Raw genomic sequence first — 18,045 nt, forward strand, 5'->3', positions numbered from 1 at the left:
GAGGAACTAAAAAGCCTCTTGATGAAAGTGAAAGAGGAGAGTGAAAAAGTTGGCTTAAAGCTCAACATTGAGAAAATGAAGATCATGGCATCCGGTCCCATCACTTCATGGGAAATAGATGGGGAAACAGTGGAAACAGTGTCAGACTTTATTTTGGGGGGCTCCAAAATCACTGCAGATGGTGATTGCAGCCATGAAATTAAAAGACGCTTACTCCTTGGAAGAAAAGTTATGACCAACCTAGATAGCATACTGAAAAGCAGAGACATTACTTTACCAAGAAAGGTCTGTCTAGTCAAGGCTATGGTTTTTCCAGTGGTCAAGTATAGATGTGAGAGTTGGACTGTGAAGAAAGCTGAGTGCCGAAGAACTGATGCTTTTGAACTGTGGTGTTGGAAAAGACTCTTGAGAGTCCCTTGGACTGCAAGGAGATCCAACCAGTCCATTCTGAAGGAGATCAACCCTGGGATTTCTTTGGAGGGAATGATGCTGAAGCTGAAACTCCAGTACTTTGGCCACCTCATGTGAAGAGTTGACTCATTGGAAAAGACTCTGATGCTGGGAGGGATTCGGGGCAGGAGGAGAAGGGGACGACAGAGGATGAGATGGCTGGATGGCATCACGGACTCGATGGACGTGAGTCTGAGTGAACTCTGGGAGTTGGTGATGGACAGGGAGGCCTGGCGTGCTGCGATTCATGGGGTCGCAAAGAGTCAGACATGACTGAATGACTGAACTGAACTGAACACTAACCTAAATATTGAGTAAATCCCAGGATTGTTGTTTAAAATCTTTTATCCAGTGAGAACAATACAGCAGGTAGAGTTATCTCAATAGTAAAGGATGTTGTATTTTTTAAAATGTTGTTGAAGTATAGTTGATTTATAAAGTGTTAATTTTTACTGTACAGAAAAGTGACTCAGTTATACTTACAGACATATATATATATATATATGTTCTTTTCCACTGTGGTTTATCGCAGGACATTGGATATAGTTCCCTGTACTATATAGTAGAAACTTGTTGTTATCCTGCCTCTGTATAATAGTTTGCATCTGCTAATCTCAAACTCCCAGTCCTTCCCTCCCCGACCCCCTCCCTCTGTTGGAAACCACAAGTCTGTTCTGTATGACAGAGGTTGCATTTTTTGATTGACAGGTAGGGATGAAGACAGTCTTCAGTTGAATTTGGATACAGCTGAGCTGTGTGTGTTAGAGATGACGCTTTGCCTCAGCTGTCTGGACTTAGCTGCCTGCCTGCCTTGGCTCCCTAGACTTTTGCATCTCCTCTTTCCCTTCCACCTGGGCAACCATGCCCCATAAATGTAATTTATAGCCTTCCAATCCACTTTCCTTAGATGTATGGATTTTTTTCTCACATATATACATACCAGGGAAAATACATATTTTGTGCTTCTGCGTTTTGGAAATTCACAGGCATGATATTGTTCCACAAATCATTTCTCTCTTTTCCCCTTCGATACTTGTTTTTGAGATCTGTCAGTGGTGCCTCTGCGTGATGAAGTGTTTCTTGGGTGGGCCATCTGGGGCTCACCGGATACACAGTCTACACAGCACTTCCTGAGCTCTTTTGTGAAGGACTAAAAACCTGAAGGCGCTGCAAACCTTGCGCTTGTTTCCCCCTGCACCTGGTACGGTCTCTCTTGGGCCTATCCCAAGAGTGGAATTTTTGATTGCGGAATGTATATGCATTTAATGTCACTGTGGGGTTGCATTTACTCCCAGAATGGCTAGGGTTATCGACATGCACAGTGGCAGAGGATGAAGGTCCCTCATCTGCCTCTTCTCTAATTATGCTAATATGATGGGGGTGGGGAGTGAATCGATGTCTTATTGTTTGCCATACAATTCTTTGATTGCATTTTAACAGGTTTCTTCGTAAATTTTGTATTCCTATCTTTCCCCCATATTTCCCCTTTAATTTTCTTATTGGGCTTTCTTGAGTTTTCTCCAGTCATAGAATGTCCATATGTGCTCTCCCACGTCTTCACCTCTCAGATAATTTTGTCTGTGACCTTCTTCATCAAATAAAAGTCTTTTTTTTTTTCTGGGAATATAGCTAAATCCATTAATTTTCCCCTTTATGGTTTGTAGTTTTAAAAGATTTCTCACCTACAAATCACAGGTATATTGCATCTTCCTTCCGTATTTTCTCCTATTAGCTTCATGGTTTTATCTTTCACATCTACCTTTCAAGCCCAACTGAAGTTACTTTAGAAGATGATATGAGAAGGACCCAACGTCTAAAAAATCGCCACGTAGTGAGTCCATTTTCCCATCACTATTTACCGAAGAACTCACCTTTTCTCTGTGCTGATGCTCCTTCTAACACACACTAAGTTCTCTGTGTCGTGGGTCCATTTCTGGACTCTCAGTTCTGTTCTGTTGGTTTGATGCTCTGTTCCTCGTGCATATTCCATACTGCTTTAGTCATCACGGCTTTGAACTATCCTAATATCTGGTGGCGTGAGTCCTTCCTCTTGAATCTCCTTTTCATAAGTTGTCTTAGATATTCTCAGACCTTTATTCTTTGTTCTGAGTTTAGATTCAGTTTACCAAGTCACCAAAAATAAATGCTGGGATTTTGAGAGGACTTGTGCTGAATTTGTAGATTAGTTTGAGGAGAGCTGACATTTTTTAATAGTAAATCATCACCTCCATGAACATGGCATGTCTCCACTGATTTAGTGCTAAGATATCTTTTGTTAGAATTTTAAAATTCTCTCCAGAAAGTTCTTCTGTTTCCCTTATCAGGTTAATTCCTTGGGTGCCTAGTTTTAGTGCTTGTTTTAAGTGATATGTTATTTTTGATTACTTCTTCTCAATAGTTATTGCTACAGGGAGAGGAAGGTAGTGTGATCTTGATTCTGGAAATTTTTCTGACTGTCGTAGTTTTACTGGACCAGCGGTCATGCCATTGCAAGTTTTTCCCTCTTGTCCTCCAAATGCCAGACCTCACAGGGTAGTGCTGAGCTGACCAGGGAATCTTTGAGCATTGGCCAGGAGGGGGCGCCCTTGTGCAGTTTCCAACTTGAAAAGGAAAGAAAGTAGAGTCGCTCAGTCGTGTCAGACTCTTTGCGACCCCATGGATTGTAGCCTACAACGCTCCGTCCATGGGATTTTCCAGGCAAGAGTACTGCAGTGGGTTGCCATGCGGGCTTTTGTGGTGGCTCAAACAGTAAAGAATCTGCCTGCAAAGCAGAAGAACCGGGTTTAATCCGTGGGTTGGGAAGATCCCCTGGAGAAGGGAACGGCTTCCCATTCCAGTGTTATTGCCTGGAGAATTTCATTGGGACAGAGGAGACTGGTGGGCTACAGTCCATGGGGTCACAAAGAATCAGACAAGACTGAGTGACTTTCACTTTCTCCCTTAAGTGGATGAAAGCTTTTGTAGATGTTCTAATCAGCCTAAAGGACTTTATTCATTCACTCATTCTTCATTCAACAAATGTGTACTGAAGGACTACTAATCCAGTTATTGATTTTGGCCCCTGGTATATGTCCATGACAAGTTGGAAGGATAATCTCTGCTCTCATTAACATATATGTTAATTACCCAATTACTTTTATCATGTATAGATATTGAACTTTATCAAATGTTTCTTCAACAGCTTTTGAGATAATACCATGATTTGTTTCCCCTAAAGTCCATTTGTCCGGGGAATTACACAGGTAGATTTTTCTGATGTTTCATCCTGGTATAAACTCTGCTTGGTCTATGACATAGTAGTCATGGATGTGGATTTGGCGTCTGAACATTTCCTTTAGAATTTTTTCAGGTGCTGTTCATAAGAGAAATCTGTCTTCATCATCTTTGCTTCCTTTGGTTGTGTGTTCATCAAGCGATGTCAGGATTATGGGGTTATACTCACCTCTTACAATGATCTAGGTTTACTCCAAATCAGAGAAACCTCCTCCCCCCACCATTTTATCTCATATAGAATGCTTTGTATAACTGCTTCTTCTTTACTCTGATTTATTCTTGCCCTTAAGCACTTATCACAAACAAGCACTCTTATTTGCTAATTTATTATTTAGCTTCCCCAACTAGACAATAGGGCTTCCCTAGAGGCTCAGCAGTAAAGAATTTGCCTGCCAATGCAGGAGACGTGGGGTCAGTCAGTTCAGTCCCTGTGGTGGGAAGATCCCCTGGAGAAGGAAATGGCAACCCACTCCAGTATTCTTGCCTTGGAAATTCCATGAGCAGAGGAGCCTGGCAGGCTACAGTTCACAGGGTCACAAAATAGCTGGACATGACTTAGAGACTAAACAACAACTGGACTATAATCCCCATGAGGGTAGCAGTCTTGTTCCCCATGAGGGTAGCAATTTCCCACCATCTAGAATAGTTATTTCCCACCATCTAGAATAGTTATTTCCCACCATCTAGAATAATTATTTCCCACCATCTAGAATAGGGCCGGAAAAGGCAATGGCACCCCACTCCAGTACTCTTGCCTGGAAAATCCCATGGACGGAGGAGCCTGGTAGGCTGCAATCCATGGGGTCACGAACAGTCGGACACGACTGAGCGACTTCACTTTCACTTTTCACTTTCATGCATTGGAGAAGGAAATGGCAACCCACTCCAGTGTTCTTGCTTGGAGAATCCCAGGGACGGGGGAGTCTGGTGGGCTGCCGTCTATGGGGTCGCACAGAGTCGGACATGACTGAAGCGACTTACCAGCAGCAGCAGCAGCAGAATAGAGCCTGGCACATAAGTGGTGTTCAGTAAGCATTGGATAACTGAATACATAAAGCAACCTCAGACTTTTGCAGGTTAGGAACTGAGGACCCAAGAAGGCAACCTGGGTTCACAAATAAGTTTTCTACACAGACTCAGTCCAGATTCTTTCCGTCTGCATTGAATACCTATGAAATTTGTTGTAGTTATCTCTAAGTAAATAGGAGAGGAAAATAAGCAATTCTGATAATATAAACATTTTGGTTGAAAATTTTAGGAATTTTTTAAAAATTAAAATTTAGCTAAATTATACCCTCTTATAGATCAAAGATGATGATGATGATTATTTTTTGGTCACTCAGTCTTTATAGACAAAAGGATGATTTATGAAAAGATATGTACTACTAATATATTATGCATTCACAAACCAGTATAGAGATAATGTAGAGGGTAAGAAGGAGATGAAGTTAGACCAGATGTCTGAGCAAGCCCCGAACACCCCACACTGTGTTGTCTCTACAACTTTAATTTTGCAGCAGAAATTAGCAGGATGGTTGGGAAAATGTGTGAATCACACCTACTAATAACTGTTCTTTTGGGGGGCTTTTCATTGGATATGATTATCTAGCTTAATTGATCCTATGGAGGACAGCTTTAGTTGAAAGGGAAAATGGAAATCAAAGACTTAATTAAAAATATAATGTTGCTTGCTTGCTGTGAGGACACGAAAATAGACGATGAACACATTCTCTTCAATATTTATTCATCTGATTTTCATGGTAATTGGTTGGTCTCAGACTATAAAGGGGAAAACTTGGCAGAACAGATTACTCAGAAAAATAAGGATGCAAAACAGTTCTGTGTCTAAATTTACCCCCGAGTATATCAACCTATGTGCCTCCCCACTGTGCACTGATTGTTCAAGGCTCCTGGGGGTGCTGATAACGGGTGACGGGGATGGTTGTGGCTGGACTTCTGAGCTCCTGGGGAGTTGCTGAAGCTACCGACCCTTGAAAATACCAGCTGGAAATAGGCCCGTGAGTTGTTCTGTAGGAACAGCCTCAGAGATGGCATCTGGTGCACTTTTTTTAAAAAATCTTTTCAACATCTTTCAGAAACATTTAGTCAGCGCTCTGGGTCTAAAATTATTCCCTGAGTCATTTATCGTGATTCATCACTTTGGCCTTGAAGGGCCAGCAAAGTGTGGTGGGCAGCGAGCGTGCTTGCATTTGAACAAGCTGCTGTCACACATGGCTGGTTGTTCTGTGGGCTTCATTAATGTGATCTCAGGTTGTTTGTTAACATGGTCTCAGGTTGTGACAGGTTTGAGAGCACACAGAGGCTCTTGCTTTCATACAATCACCAAACCACAACAGCCATCCAACATTCACATTGGTTAGGTTGTTACTTTCTTCTTAGTGTAATTAAGAAAACGAAATGCCTTCCTCAAATCCCTCCACTTAATAAAGCCATGTTATTACTTTTAAATTCCCTTTTTACCAGTCAGTCTAGACTGTGCTGCCTTAACAAATAAAAGGTGAATTCTGGTTAAAAATGATTTAATCCAGCAGAGCTTCTGTTCCCACTCACACCAAGCTGGTGTTTGTGGCTCCCTAGCCTCTCCAGTCCTTCCTTGGGTGGTTCAGGGATGCAGTCTCGTCCATCTCCTGGGTCTGCCTTGTCACCATGGAGAAGAGAGGGATGGAGGAAGATCAGTGGCCTCACTGGGGAAGCTACACATGTCACTCACCTCATGGTCCGTTAGTCCCCACCTGACTCCAAGAGAGGTGGAGAAATGTAAGGAAGCATGAAAAGTGCTTGACTGACAAGGTCATCTCAACAATCTGTCTTTTAACTTTCTGTCGATGTAGTGTCCCCAGATATGAACAAAAAAGGCAGAAAGGGTTTAATGAAGACCGATAGGCCCCCTCCTTCCTCCTTACCCTATTTCCGATTCCGAGAGAGACAGGCTCTGCCGATGGATTCTCTTTAAAGTTCTTTGAAGAGTGCTTGATTCATTAATTTAAAATTTCAAGACATTGTTTCTTGATGTTCCCTGCGAACACTCTTTAGTCTACCTCATTTTTGCTACCTCTTTAATTTTTTGACAAGTGTTTTAGTTTTTCTAGTGCTTGTTTTTGTGCCTTGCAATCTGCTGAGGCTCTCTCCAGGTCTATCAGTGTAAGGACCAGTGTCTCACAACTTCGTTCCCTGCCCCAGGCAAACTGGGTATCCTGCAGGTCATTTCTTTCCACCCCCTTCTTCCTCCATCTGTCTTCTGTCAGCACTGGCTTCAAGTTTTTCTTTAATGTACCAGAGCAAAGAAAGTGGCCTAGTGAATTCCCAAGTACTTATTAATGGCTGCAAAAATGACCAATATTGTTCTAATCTCATTTCACCTGTATCTCACCCCGTTAATTTTTTTGGGGGGGAGTATCTTTTGGAAGCACAATATACAGAAACTTTCTTCTCTGGAATCATTTGAAAGTCAACGGCTCAGATATTCCATCACCCCCGAGAGTACTTGAGTGTGAATTCCTGCTAACAATTCTGCCTAACCATGGTACAGACACCCAAATGAATCAGACCTTTATCCTGCTGCATCACCACCAGCTCATCCTCCAGAGCCTTTTGTTGTCCCAAGAGTGTCCTTTGTCCTGAAAGGATCCAGTTCAGAATCATGTGCTGCGTTCAGTGGTGATGTCTATTTAGCCTCCTTCAACCTAGAAAGTTCTCAGTTCAGGTTCCTCTGATGTGTCCTCATTATTGAAGTCAGCTTATGCATCTTGGCTGAACTATCATAGGAACACTGCTCGCTGTATCACTGCATCCTGCTGGGGAGATGCTGACTGCTGGTGAGTGTTCACCTGGACGGCTTCACCGAGGAGGTGTCGGCATGCCTCCCCATAGCAGACCCTCTCCTTTCCCTTGAGTTAACATTGGGGGAGGTACTTTGAAAACTACATAACTTCCCTCTTCATGATCAAACTTTCCATCTAATCACTTATTTATTTTTGCTGTTGTGGATTTCTAGTTTCCTGTTTTATTCAGTGGGCTATTTGTTGTTGTTCAGTCGCACAGTCGTGTTGGACTCTGCGACCCCATGGACTGCAGCATGCCAGGCTTCCCTGTCCTTCACCATCTCCTGGAGCTTGCTCAAACTCATGTCCATTGAGCTGGTGATGCCATCCGACAGGTTATACTTAGTTATTGTATTCATTTTGATGCTCCTTCAGGCTGGCTTCTATGTCCTTTTGACATGTCTTTGTCTTCCCGCATCTTCTTTCTTCTGATGCAAAATGATAGAACTCGGCCATCTGGCCAAGTCCTGCAGTTACCCACTTCTCCAAATGAACTCTGCTCTGGTTCCTTCAGAGACCAAGATCTGGGCATTGCATGTGCTCATTGCTAGTGGGGTGTTGCTGCTACCAGACCCTCTAAATGGGCAGACACTGTACACACACACACACACACACACACACACACATTTATTTCCGTATCTACTTCTATATCTATCTGTGAAAGTGAAGCATTAGTCACTCAGTTGTGTCCGACTCTTTGCGACCATGTGGAATATAGCCACCTGGCTCCTCTGTCCATGGGCTTCTCCAGGTGAGAACACTTGAGTGGGTAGCCATTCCCTTCTCCAGGGGATCTTCTCCACCCCAGGGCTGAACCCGGGTCTCCTGCATTGCAGGCAGATTCTTTGCCATCTGAGCCACCAGAGAATTGGAAACCAGGCGTTCACAGAAATTCTTTTAATTTCAAGCTACAATCACAGGGTTCATTTTTACTTTTTTCCTTTTCTCTGTCTTCAGCTCCCTTCTCCAACAATAAGAAACCTGACTCCCATTATTCTTAACAATTTAACCTATTTGATGAACTCCTTTGTATTTGATACATCACCCATCACGGCTGCTGCCCCTACTGTGTGTGGAAACCTTCCTCACTCAGCCTTGACTTGGACTTCCCGGCCCAACCGTTCTCCACGTGATTCCTTCTTCACCTTGTTCATGCTCCGATGCCTGTGCCACTCTACCCTCCTACATACACACTCTCCCCCTCCTTGGCTCTGACCACCATACTGCACTGCCCAACCTTCTCCCTGGCATGGATGTCTCTGACACCCTGTAGCAGTCCATCCATCCGTCCTACAGGCATTTCCACTCTGCTAACACTCCAGGATGCCATGTGGGGCCATTGTGACTACATGACCCTCATAGCACCGAGACATATCTTCTTGGCTTTTGGACTGATTGTTCTTTTAGGATGGAAAAGGAGAAGAACAGAAGAGGAAGGAGGAAATTTTCAAAGTGATTCATAGCAGATTCTGGGCCTCCTGTCATTTCTCCTGTAACTTCTGCAGGAATCTCTACCAATAAGGACACTGCAACAATAACATATCATCGTTATACCAACAAAACCAAAAATAATTATGGAACATATTGAAATTTTCCTGAGTATCTTATTTTTTTTTCCTTTTTCTTTTTTTATTGAAGGATAATTGCTTTACAGACTTTGTTTTCTGTCAAACCTCAACATGAATCAGCCATAGGTACACATATCTTAAAGATGTTCTTTTTATAGTAAGTTTGTTGGAATCAAAACTGATAGATGATCCGCATAATGCGTTTCGTTATGTCTCTTATGGTTCTCTCTGTTGCAACTTTCTTTCTGCCTCCCTCTTGATTTATTTGAGGAATTAGGCATTTGTCTGTAAAATATCCCGCATTATGATTTGAGTACATTATGATTTGGGTCCTTGTTTCTTCGTGGCATTATTTAACTTGTTTCTTGCCTCCTGTATTTTCTGTGAACTGGTAGACATAGAGATCTTTAAAAACAGCCTTATTGGGATATAATCTACATAATACCCATTTAAAGTGTATGATTCAGTGGTTTTTATTTTTATTTTTTTTAAATTTATTTATTTATTTTTAATTTTTACTTTACAATTCTGTATTGGTTTTGGCATAGATTAACATGAATCCACCACAGGTGTACATGCGTTCCCAAACATGAGCCCCCCATTCACAGATATGTGCATCCATCATCACAGGCCATTTTGTAATTTCATGTTGTACCATTTAGCTATCACCCTTCTAGTCACCCATTCTCCAGCATTAGGAATCACTCAGCAGTTTTTTTGTCTCTGCAGATTATCCCATTCTGGATTTTCATATGAACAGAATCATACAACATGTACTCTTTCGTGACTAATTTTTGTTCACTTAGCATAATGTTTTAAAGGTTTATCTATGCTGTAACATGTGTTAGCACTTCCTTTTTATGGATGAACAATACTCCATTTATGGATATACCACATTTTATTTATGATTAATCTGTTTGATGGGCAGTTTGCGATTGTGAATAATGGCACTGTAAACATTATATAAAAGTTTCTGGATGGACATATATTTCATTTACCTTGGATATATACCTAAGAGTTGAATTAGTATGTCAAATGGTAACTTTATAAATAGTCACTTGAAATGCCAGACAGTTTTCTAAAACAGCTGCATCATTAAGCAGTGTATAAGGGTTCTAATTTCTCTGTGTCATCACCAACACTTGTTATTATCTGACTTTTAAATTCGAGAATACTAGGGGATATAAAGTGGTATACCATTGTAGTTTTGATTTGCATTTTCCTTAATGACTCTTGATGTTGAACACCCTTTCATGTGCTTATTGGCCATTTGGGTATCTTCTTTGGAGAAATGTTTGTTCAGATCTTTTGCTCATTTTTTCCCTTCATTTTTTTTTTTATTGTGGTAAAATATATATAGTGTAAAAGTTACCATCTTAACCATTTTTGAGTGTACAGTGATATTAAGTATGTTCATATAGATATACAACCATCACCACCATCTACCTCCAGAACTCTTTTTGTCTTGCAACACTGAAACTTTATACTCGTTAAGCAATAACTCTTGCCTGCAATGCAGGAGACCTGGGTTTGATCCCTGGGTTTGGAAGATCCCCTGGAGAAGGGAAAGGCTACTCACTCCAGTATTCTGGCCTGGAGAACTCCATGGACTGTATAGTCCATGGGGTTGCAAAGAGTCAGACACGACTGAGCGACACTCACTGACTCACTCATTCCCATCTCAGAGCCCCTGGCCTTCACCACTTTACTTTCTCTGTCTATGATTTTGACGACTCCAAGTACCTCATGGGCTTCTCCAGTGACTCAGTGGTAAAGAACCCATCTGCAATGCAGGAGACATGGCAGGAACTTTGGGTTTGATTCCTGGGTCAGGAAGATCCCCTGGAGAAGGAAATGGCAACCCAATCCAGTATTCTTGTCTGGAAAATCCCACAGACAGTCCATGGGGTCTCAAAGAGTTGGGTATGACTTAGCACCTAAACAATAAGTACCTCATATACTTGGATTCATACAGTATTTGTCTTTTTATGTTGGTTTCTTTCACTTAATATAATGCCCTCAATTTTTATTCACACTGTAGCATGTGTACTAATTCCCTTCCTTTTTAAAGCTAACTAATATTCCATTGTATGTATGAGTTCCAGTTTCTACACATCTTTGCCAACATTTCTTATTTTCTGTTTTTTTTTTTTTTTAAAATAATAGCCATCACAATGGCTATGAGATGTATTTCATTATACTTTGGTCTTAGATCCATTTTCAGTTAGTTTTTGTATGTTGTCAGTTAAGGGTGCGGCTTCATTTTTTTGCGTGTGGATATCCAGTTTTCCCAAAGACATTTGTTGAAAAAATTGTCCTTTCTCTAGTCAAAGGCCTTGGCTTCCCAGTCAAAAAAATTTGCCCACATACGTGGAGGTTTTGTTTTCTGGCCCCTCTATTTTATTCCCTTGGTCGATATGCCTATCTTTAAACCAATATCTTATTGTTTTGATTACTGTAACTTTGTAGTGAGTTTTGAAATCAGGAAGTGTGAGTCTTCTAACTTAGTTCTTTTTTTTTTTTTTTTAAGATTGTTTTGGTTATTCATGTCCCTTGAAAGCAGAGACATTAGTTTGCCAACAAAGGTCCGTCTAGTCAAGGCTATGGTTTTTCCAGTGGTCATGTATGGATATGAGAGTTGGACTGTAAGAAAGCTGAGCACTGAAGAATTGATACTTTTGAACTGTGGTGTTGGAGAAGACTCTTGAGAGTCCCTTGGACTGCAAGGAGATCCAACCAGTCCATCCTAAAGGAGATCAGTCCTGGGTGTTCATTGGAAGGACTGATGCTGAGGCTGAAACTCCAATACTTTGGCCACCTGATGCAAAGAGCTGACTCATTGGAAAAGACCCTGATGCTGGCAGGGATTGGGGGCAGGAGGAGAAGGGGACGACAGAGGATGAGATGGTTGGATGCCATCACTGACTCCATGGGCATGGGTTTGGGTGGACTCCAGAAGTTGGTGATGGACAGGGAGGCCTGGCATGCTACAGTTCATGGGGTCACAAAGAGTCAGACACGACTGAGCGACTGAACTGAACTGAACTGCATCTCGGACTCTTTTGTTGACTATGATAGCTACTCCATTTCTTCTAAGGGATTCTTGCCCTCAATAGTAGATATAATGGGCATCTAAGTTAAATTCACCCATTCCAGTCCATTTTAGTTCGCTGATTCCTAGAATGTCGACGTTCACTCTTGCCATCTCCTGTTTGACCACTTCCAATTTGCCTTGATTCATGGACCTAACATTCCAGGTTCCTTTGCAATATTGCTCTTTACAGCATCGGACTTTATTTCCATCACTAGTCACATCCACAACTGGGTATTGTTTTTGCTTTGGTTCTGTCTCTTCATTCTTTCTGGAGTTATTTCTCCACTGATCTCCAGTAGCATATTAATAGGGCACCTACTGACCTGTGGAGTTCATCTTTCAGTGTCCTATCTTTTTGCTTTTTCATACTGTTCATAGGGTTCTCAAGGCAAGAATACTGATGTGGTTTGCCATTCCCTTTTCCAGTGGACCACATTTTGTCAGAACTCTCCACCATGACCTGTCCGTTTTGGGTGGCCCTACATGGCATGGCTCATAGTTTCACTGAATTAGACAAGACTACAGTCTATAGGTTTGCAAAGCGTCCAACACAACTGAAGTGACTTAGCACACAATGCATGCATGTGTATGTATAACTGACACACTTTGCTGTACAGCAGAAACTAACACAATACTTTAAATCAACTATTTTTATTGATACTACAACTATTTATATTGGAATATATTTTACTGCAATATAATAAAATAAAAAAGAACTTGGGGAAAGAATATTGAGACAAGTAAGGAAAATGGGTGTGTCTTCAGGTCCCCAAGGTAGGAATGGGAGAGATCTGGTTGCTCTGAGAGGGATAAGTTCTGAGCAATGAGGCTGGAGGGAGAGTGGAGTACCCAGGCAATCCAGATACATTGTGAGGGCCAACTATGGGCTTGGAGCATCCGTGGATGTAGTGAGGTGCCTACTCCCTGCCCCATCTCCCCTCCCTCTCAAAGGAGCAGGCCCCCGGGGCTGCATCCAAAGCAAGAGAGACTGCTCCTGGCCAGACTTCATACTGCCTCTTTCAAGTGTGATCTCTCCTATGAGTGCACTGACTCAGGGTGGTGGTGGGGACTGGTGGCCTCCAGGGACCAGAGCACAGGCCCAGTGAGCAGAGCGAGGAGACAGATCTCCTCCTGGGACCCTCACCCCATCTCAGGCCTTCATCTGTTCAGGAGGAGTTCATGGACAGGCACCATACCCGGCTCCAGAACTGAGTGACCAGGAACTGCAGCACTGCCCCTCCATCGCAGCTAGGGTCACCCTCCAGTGGAAACTTGGAGCCCCTCATCACAGCCGTGGACTCCTTCCTGGCAGGCAGGCAGGATGCTGGTGGGTGGACTGGGGAGAGTTGGTGTGGAAGGAAGGAACCTGAGAACGCTGAGCTGGAGGCTGAGTTGGGTTTCCAGGTGGAAGAAGCACAGTCTGGGCCAGGGACCACTGTCCAAAGGCCCAAAGGTAGGGGGGCTCTGGAGCCTGTGGATACTGCTGGGGTGTGTGGGACAGAGGTTTCTGGGTCCCAGGAGGGCAGGAGGGGAGCAGGAGAGAGGAGGCTGGTACTAGGTGAGTGCGCTCACCAGTCCCTGGTTGCTAAAGGTGGGGGAGGGCATGGTTTAGTCCCAGCTGCTGCTGCTGGTTTAGTCCCAAAGGGGTGGACAAATGAGCTGACTAAATTGACTGGCCAGTGACGTGGCCAGGGACTTGGCAGACACCATCTCTGGAAGGGTGATCCCAGGTGTCTCAGGAGCCTGCCCTTCCAGTTTCGACTCCCGCTGAGGAGGGATGTTCTCTGTCTTCTGACTGTGGGTGGTGCTAACCTTCCTTGTGCATCCCTCCCAGATCCGGACAAAGGACAGGATCTTTGACAGTATCAGCCACCTCATCAACCACCACCTGGAAAACAGCCTGCCCATCGTCTCCGCCGGGAGCGAGCTCTGCCTGCAGCAGCCAGTGGAGAGGAACCCATGACCTGCCAGCTGCCCTGTCCGACACTGCACCTGTGGTCAAGAGGGCTTGGTTCTTCCCAGTAGATGGGTATTGGGCCCCGGGAACGTGGGGAGATGTCCATTGGCTCAGAGCTTTGTTCAGAAGCCCCAGGAGGAAGGCTTCCCTAAGATGCAAGTTTCATAAACTTGTTCAGAATTCTCCTTAGCATACTAAAGGTGTACATACCTATACATCCTGTACAAATTATCCCTCTATATTTATATTTTTTAAGACTAAGAAAGATGTAAGACTAATGTTCTGTGCTGTATGTTTTTAATGAAAACTAAGTTTGACTGTAGTTGTCCAGGCAAAATGTTAATTCAGCTGACCCATTCCACTGGGAAATTCCACTGGGAAAGTGTTACCTATTAAGCACAATACAGGGAATAGAAGCAGCAGGAGGGTCAGTACTAAACACTTGGGATGTAACAGAGTAAGAATAGATGCTGCCCGTGCTCTGCATGCAAAGCACTCTGAAGTGCTGGTCCTTAGGGCCGTCCCTTCTCATTGGTGACGCCTCCCAGGCTGCCTGCACCACACCCATGTTCATGGGGTTTCCAGCACCAGAGTTTGGGGTGCTGTGCTAAAAGCAGATGTCACTCCAGCTGTTTCAGGTAGTACTGAGCACAGGCATGCTTCTCCCATGACCCTGGTTGCCCAGGGGTTCTTGGGGTTTCACTTCACTGCCAAATAGGGCACAAAATAAGCCTCACGGATCAAGATCTTGACAGGTAAATGCTTCCTTTGTTTTTATCAGTATAATGGAAAAACGAGGGTGTGTGCAGGGATATTGGGTAGCCGGGGATGTGTACATCCTCTCAGCCAATGGGCTGCTGCCATACCTGCTAGTGAAATCCTGTCCCCTTTATATTCAGTAGAGGAGGAAGCATGCATTCGACCTGCGCAGAATATGGGTGCAAACACGTGTGCTCAGAGACGTTCTTTCGGTCATGGATGATTAAGGGATCAGGGACCCATTAAACCTAGGGACCAGGCTCAGGAGCTTTGGGAAGCAGTCTGAAGTCCTGCTTCTGGAGAGATGGGTGGGTCTAGTGTCTGGTTTGTTTCCACAATAGGTTTCCCAATTGCTCCATGAAGAGGGTACCTGCCCCAGGCAGCACTTTGTCCCAGCTCCTTCCTTCAGGATCAAATGCTCTGATCTCCTACTGGGTCTTCTGGTTTTAGGAAATTTGACAATGTTTCTAAATGTCTGGCTTGAGATTTCCATGGGATTTAACAGGTGATGACTTTTAAAAGATAGAAAGATTCATTCATTCACTGGCACCTTCCCACTAGTGCCACGACATTGGCTCTTGTCCAGTTGAAATCCCCTCTTGGGCAGCACCCCCTTCATCAGTGCAACAGAAAGACCCTCCACATACACTTAGCCTTTAATAGTAATAAATTTGATGCTTCCGGAATGAGGAGCAAAAAGTAGATTTTTGAAAACACTGACGAGCACTAATTCCACAAAGTTCTAATGCTCAGTGTGTGAACCCTATTTCTACTTTGAGGGGTGTGCTTGGCCAGGATGGGAGAATGGGGTAGAGCTGACGGTTGAGGATGGGTTGGGGAAGGTCCAGAGCTTCATATTAGCATTCTGTGGAATTTTACCCCATGAATCCAAGCTGACAGTCGTTTCAATCTTCTAGAATGTTCTGCCGTGAATGGGAACTCTGTGGGGAGTCTGACACTAATCTGGAACCACTCCCTCTCCCCAACCCTGCCTCTTCCTGGACTGGTTCTGCTTTCAGGTGCAATTGGGATACCTGTTCCAGCTTATCGAAAGGCAGTAGGGGCTGAGCGGGGATGGGCTGAGTAGCTGGGTTGGGCTCCTCCCCTGTGACCATGCAGATTTGAGGTGGCTGTGAGAATTGCCCCGCATTCTTTACGTATACCTGCATCCTGGAGATGTCCAGAAAGGTCTGACCTCTGTGGGAGGCACGATCCTTCTCTGTATGCGAGTGTACACACATATTCATGAATCAAACGACTTCTTTCAACAGTCTTGCACTCTCCGCTGCGTAAGGCCAAAACGTTCACGTTTAGGGCAAAGCGGAGAAAGAAACGAGAGAAGACCTGAGAGCCCCTGAACACTTGATCTGTGTCTTCTTTCCTCTCCGGTGTGCAAGAAATGCTAATCTGCGGTTTTAGTAGCTCTCTGCTCTGAAGTTAGTGTTTATCTCAGTGGTGATAAGCAATATACGTTTTTTTTTTTTTTTTGCATGAGAATCAATTTACAAAATTAAAAGTATGGGGGGATCAAATATCGTTTCAATGTTAATTAAAATATGTATTTTTCAGTTCAGATTATACCTTGTCTCCCATGGGGCAGTGGGACAAACCAGCACTCTTGTAGCCACTGGAGCGGATTTGAGACACAGCAAATGGCAGTGATTTTGTAGTCTTTGTTTTCTCCCCTTTGTAAAGCCAGTAAGAGTTCACCAGGCCATCTCATCTCTTCCTTCAAGCGCCATGTGCCGGGTATCACAGAGCCTCACACACGGATGGTGAAACTGAGGCTCAGGTGGTGCCCACTTGCTCAAGTTCACGCGGTCGGCGGCAGCGAGCTGTTTTCCGCTCCTTTAGGCGCTTCCTGAGCTCCGCGCTGCAGCTCCGCTGCGTTTCGGGGGCAAACTCCCGCCAGCGCGACCATGCGCTCCAGGGCCTCCGACTCCCAGGGCGTGGTCACTGCGCGCTGTGAGGGCCATCCTGGGCCCCTGGAGTGTGCTAGGACCGGCTGCCCCTATCGTGGGCCCTCCTGCCGCTTTACCCAGGCCCCTGTGTCTGCTGGGAGGACCTGGCGAGTCCTAAAATGGCCCCTCTTCCTAAGTGGCCCTGGAGACGGCTCCTCCCTCCCCCATCATCTTGTGGGAATTAGCTGTGCCTTCTAGCGATTCCCACCTGCTGAGAGTCTGCAGGGCTTCCTGTGGGGCTGCTGGTCACTGGTTTCAGCCAGCTTTGAGGCCTGACTCTTAAGGATACTCTAAAAGGCTCACAGTAGAAGCAGGGGGAGAATTCCCTGGGGGTCCGTGTGTGAAGGGAGGGGCCTAGTTTCAGGCAGGGAGGGTGGATGGAGCAGCATTTGGTGAGGCCCCATCCCCACAAAGAGCCCTGTGCTCCAGGACAGTATTGACTCCTGGCTCCATGTCCAGCCCCGTGTCCTGAAGTGCCCCCTTCCTGTAGTGGAGCTCTCCTTTCAGGGAGCACTGAAGCATTATGTAAGTAATGCTTGCATAATGGAACCAACGTCCTGGTCCTTAATTCCCTGAATCGGTCACCCCGTGAAGGCCAGTCACAGGATCCCAGGCCCCCTGGGCAGCCCACCTCAGCTCCTGCATGGACAGCCACGTGGCCTTGAGCTGGCTGCTGGGTTTCTCTGAGCCCTGCCTCGCCACCTGCACCACAGGGCTGTACCTGACCTTGAGAGGGTGTGGGGGCGATGACTGTATGTGAGCATCAAGGACAGTTGTTTTCTGGGATGTTTCACTCTCAAAGTGTACATCTGTGCTCTATTGCTGTCCAGGTACATATGGACAGCAGCCATAAATACTTTTATGGTGTGCATGCGTGCTAAGTTGCTTCAGTCATTTCTGACTCTGGGGGACTCCATGGACTGTAGCCTGCCAGGTTCCTCTGTCCATGGAATCCCATGGACAAGAATACTGGAATTGGTTGCCATGTCCTCCTCTGGGGGATCTTCCTGACCCAGGGATCAAACCTGCATTTCTTATGTCTCCTGCATTGGCAGGCAGATTCTTTACCACTAGCACCACCTGTGAACGGTGGAAGCCTAGTGGAAAATGAGAAGGAGACTGGAAAGATTACCAATAGGTA

The 18,045-nt window shown here is 44.6% G+C and overlaps 1 protein-coding gene across 1 annotated transcript in view; it reads left to right on the forward strand.

Moving 5' to 3' along the window:
- SHC3 (SHC adaptor protein 3) overlaps positions 1-16,946 on the forward strand; it is a 176,510-nt gene extending 159,564 nt beyond the window's left edge. The window contains exon 12 of the mRNA XM_040237816.1: positions 14,062-16,946. Coding sequence (XP_040093750.1) covers positions 14,062-14,190 — 129 coding nt within the window. The 3' untranslated portion in view covers positions 14,191-16,946. The remainder of the gene's footprint in view (positions 1-14,061) is intronic.
- The last annotated feature ends 1,099 nt before the right edge of the window (positions 16,947-18,045 follow it).

The sequence above is a fragment of the Oryx dammah genome, unplaced genomic scaffold (assembly GCF_014754425.2).
Source record: "Oryx dammah isolate SB20612 unplaced genomic scaffold, SCBI_Odam_1.1 HiC_scaffold_1, whole genome shotgun sequence".
Taxonomy (NCBI): domain Eukaryota; kingdom Metazoa; phylum Chordata; class Mammalia; order Artiodactyla; family Bovidae; genus Oryx; species Oryx dammah.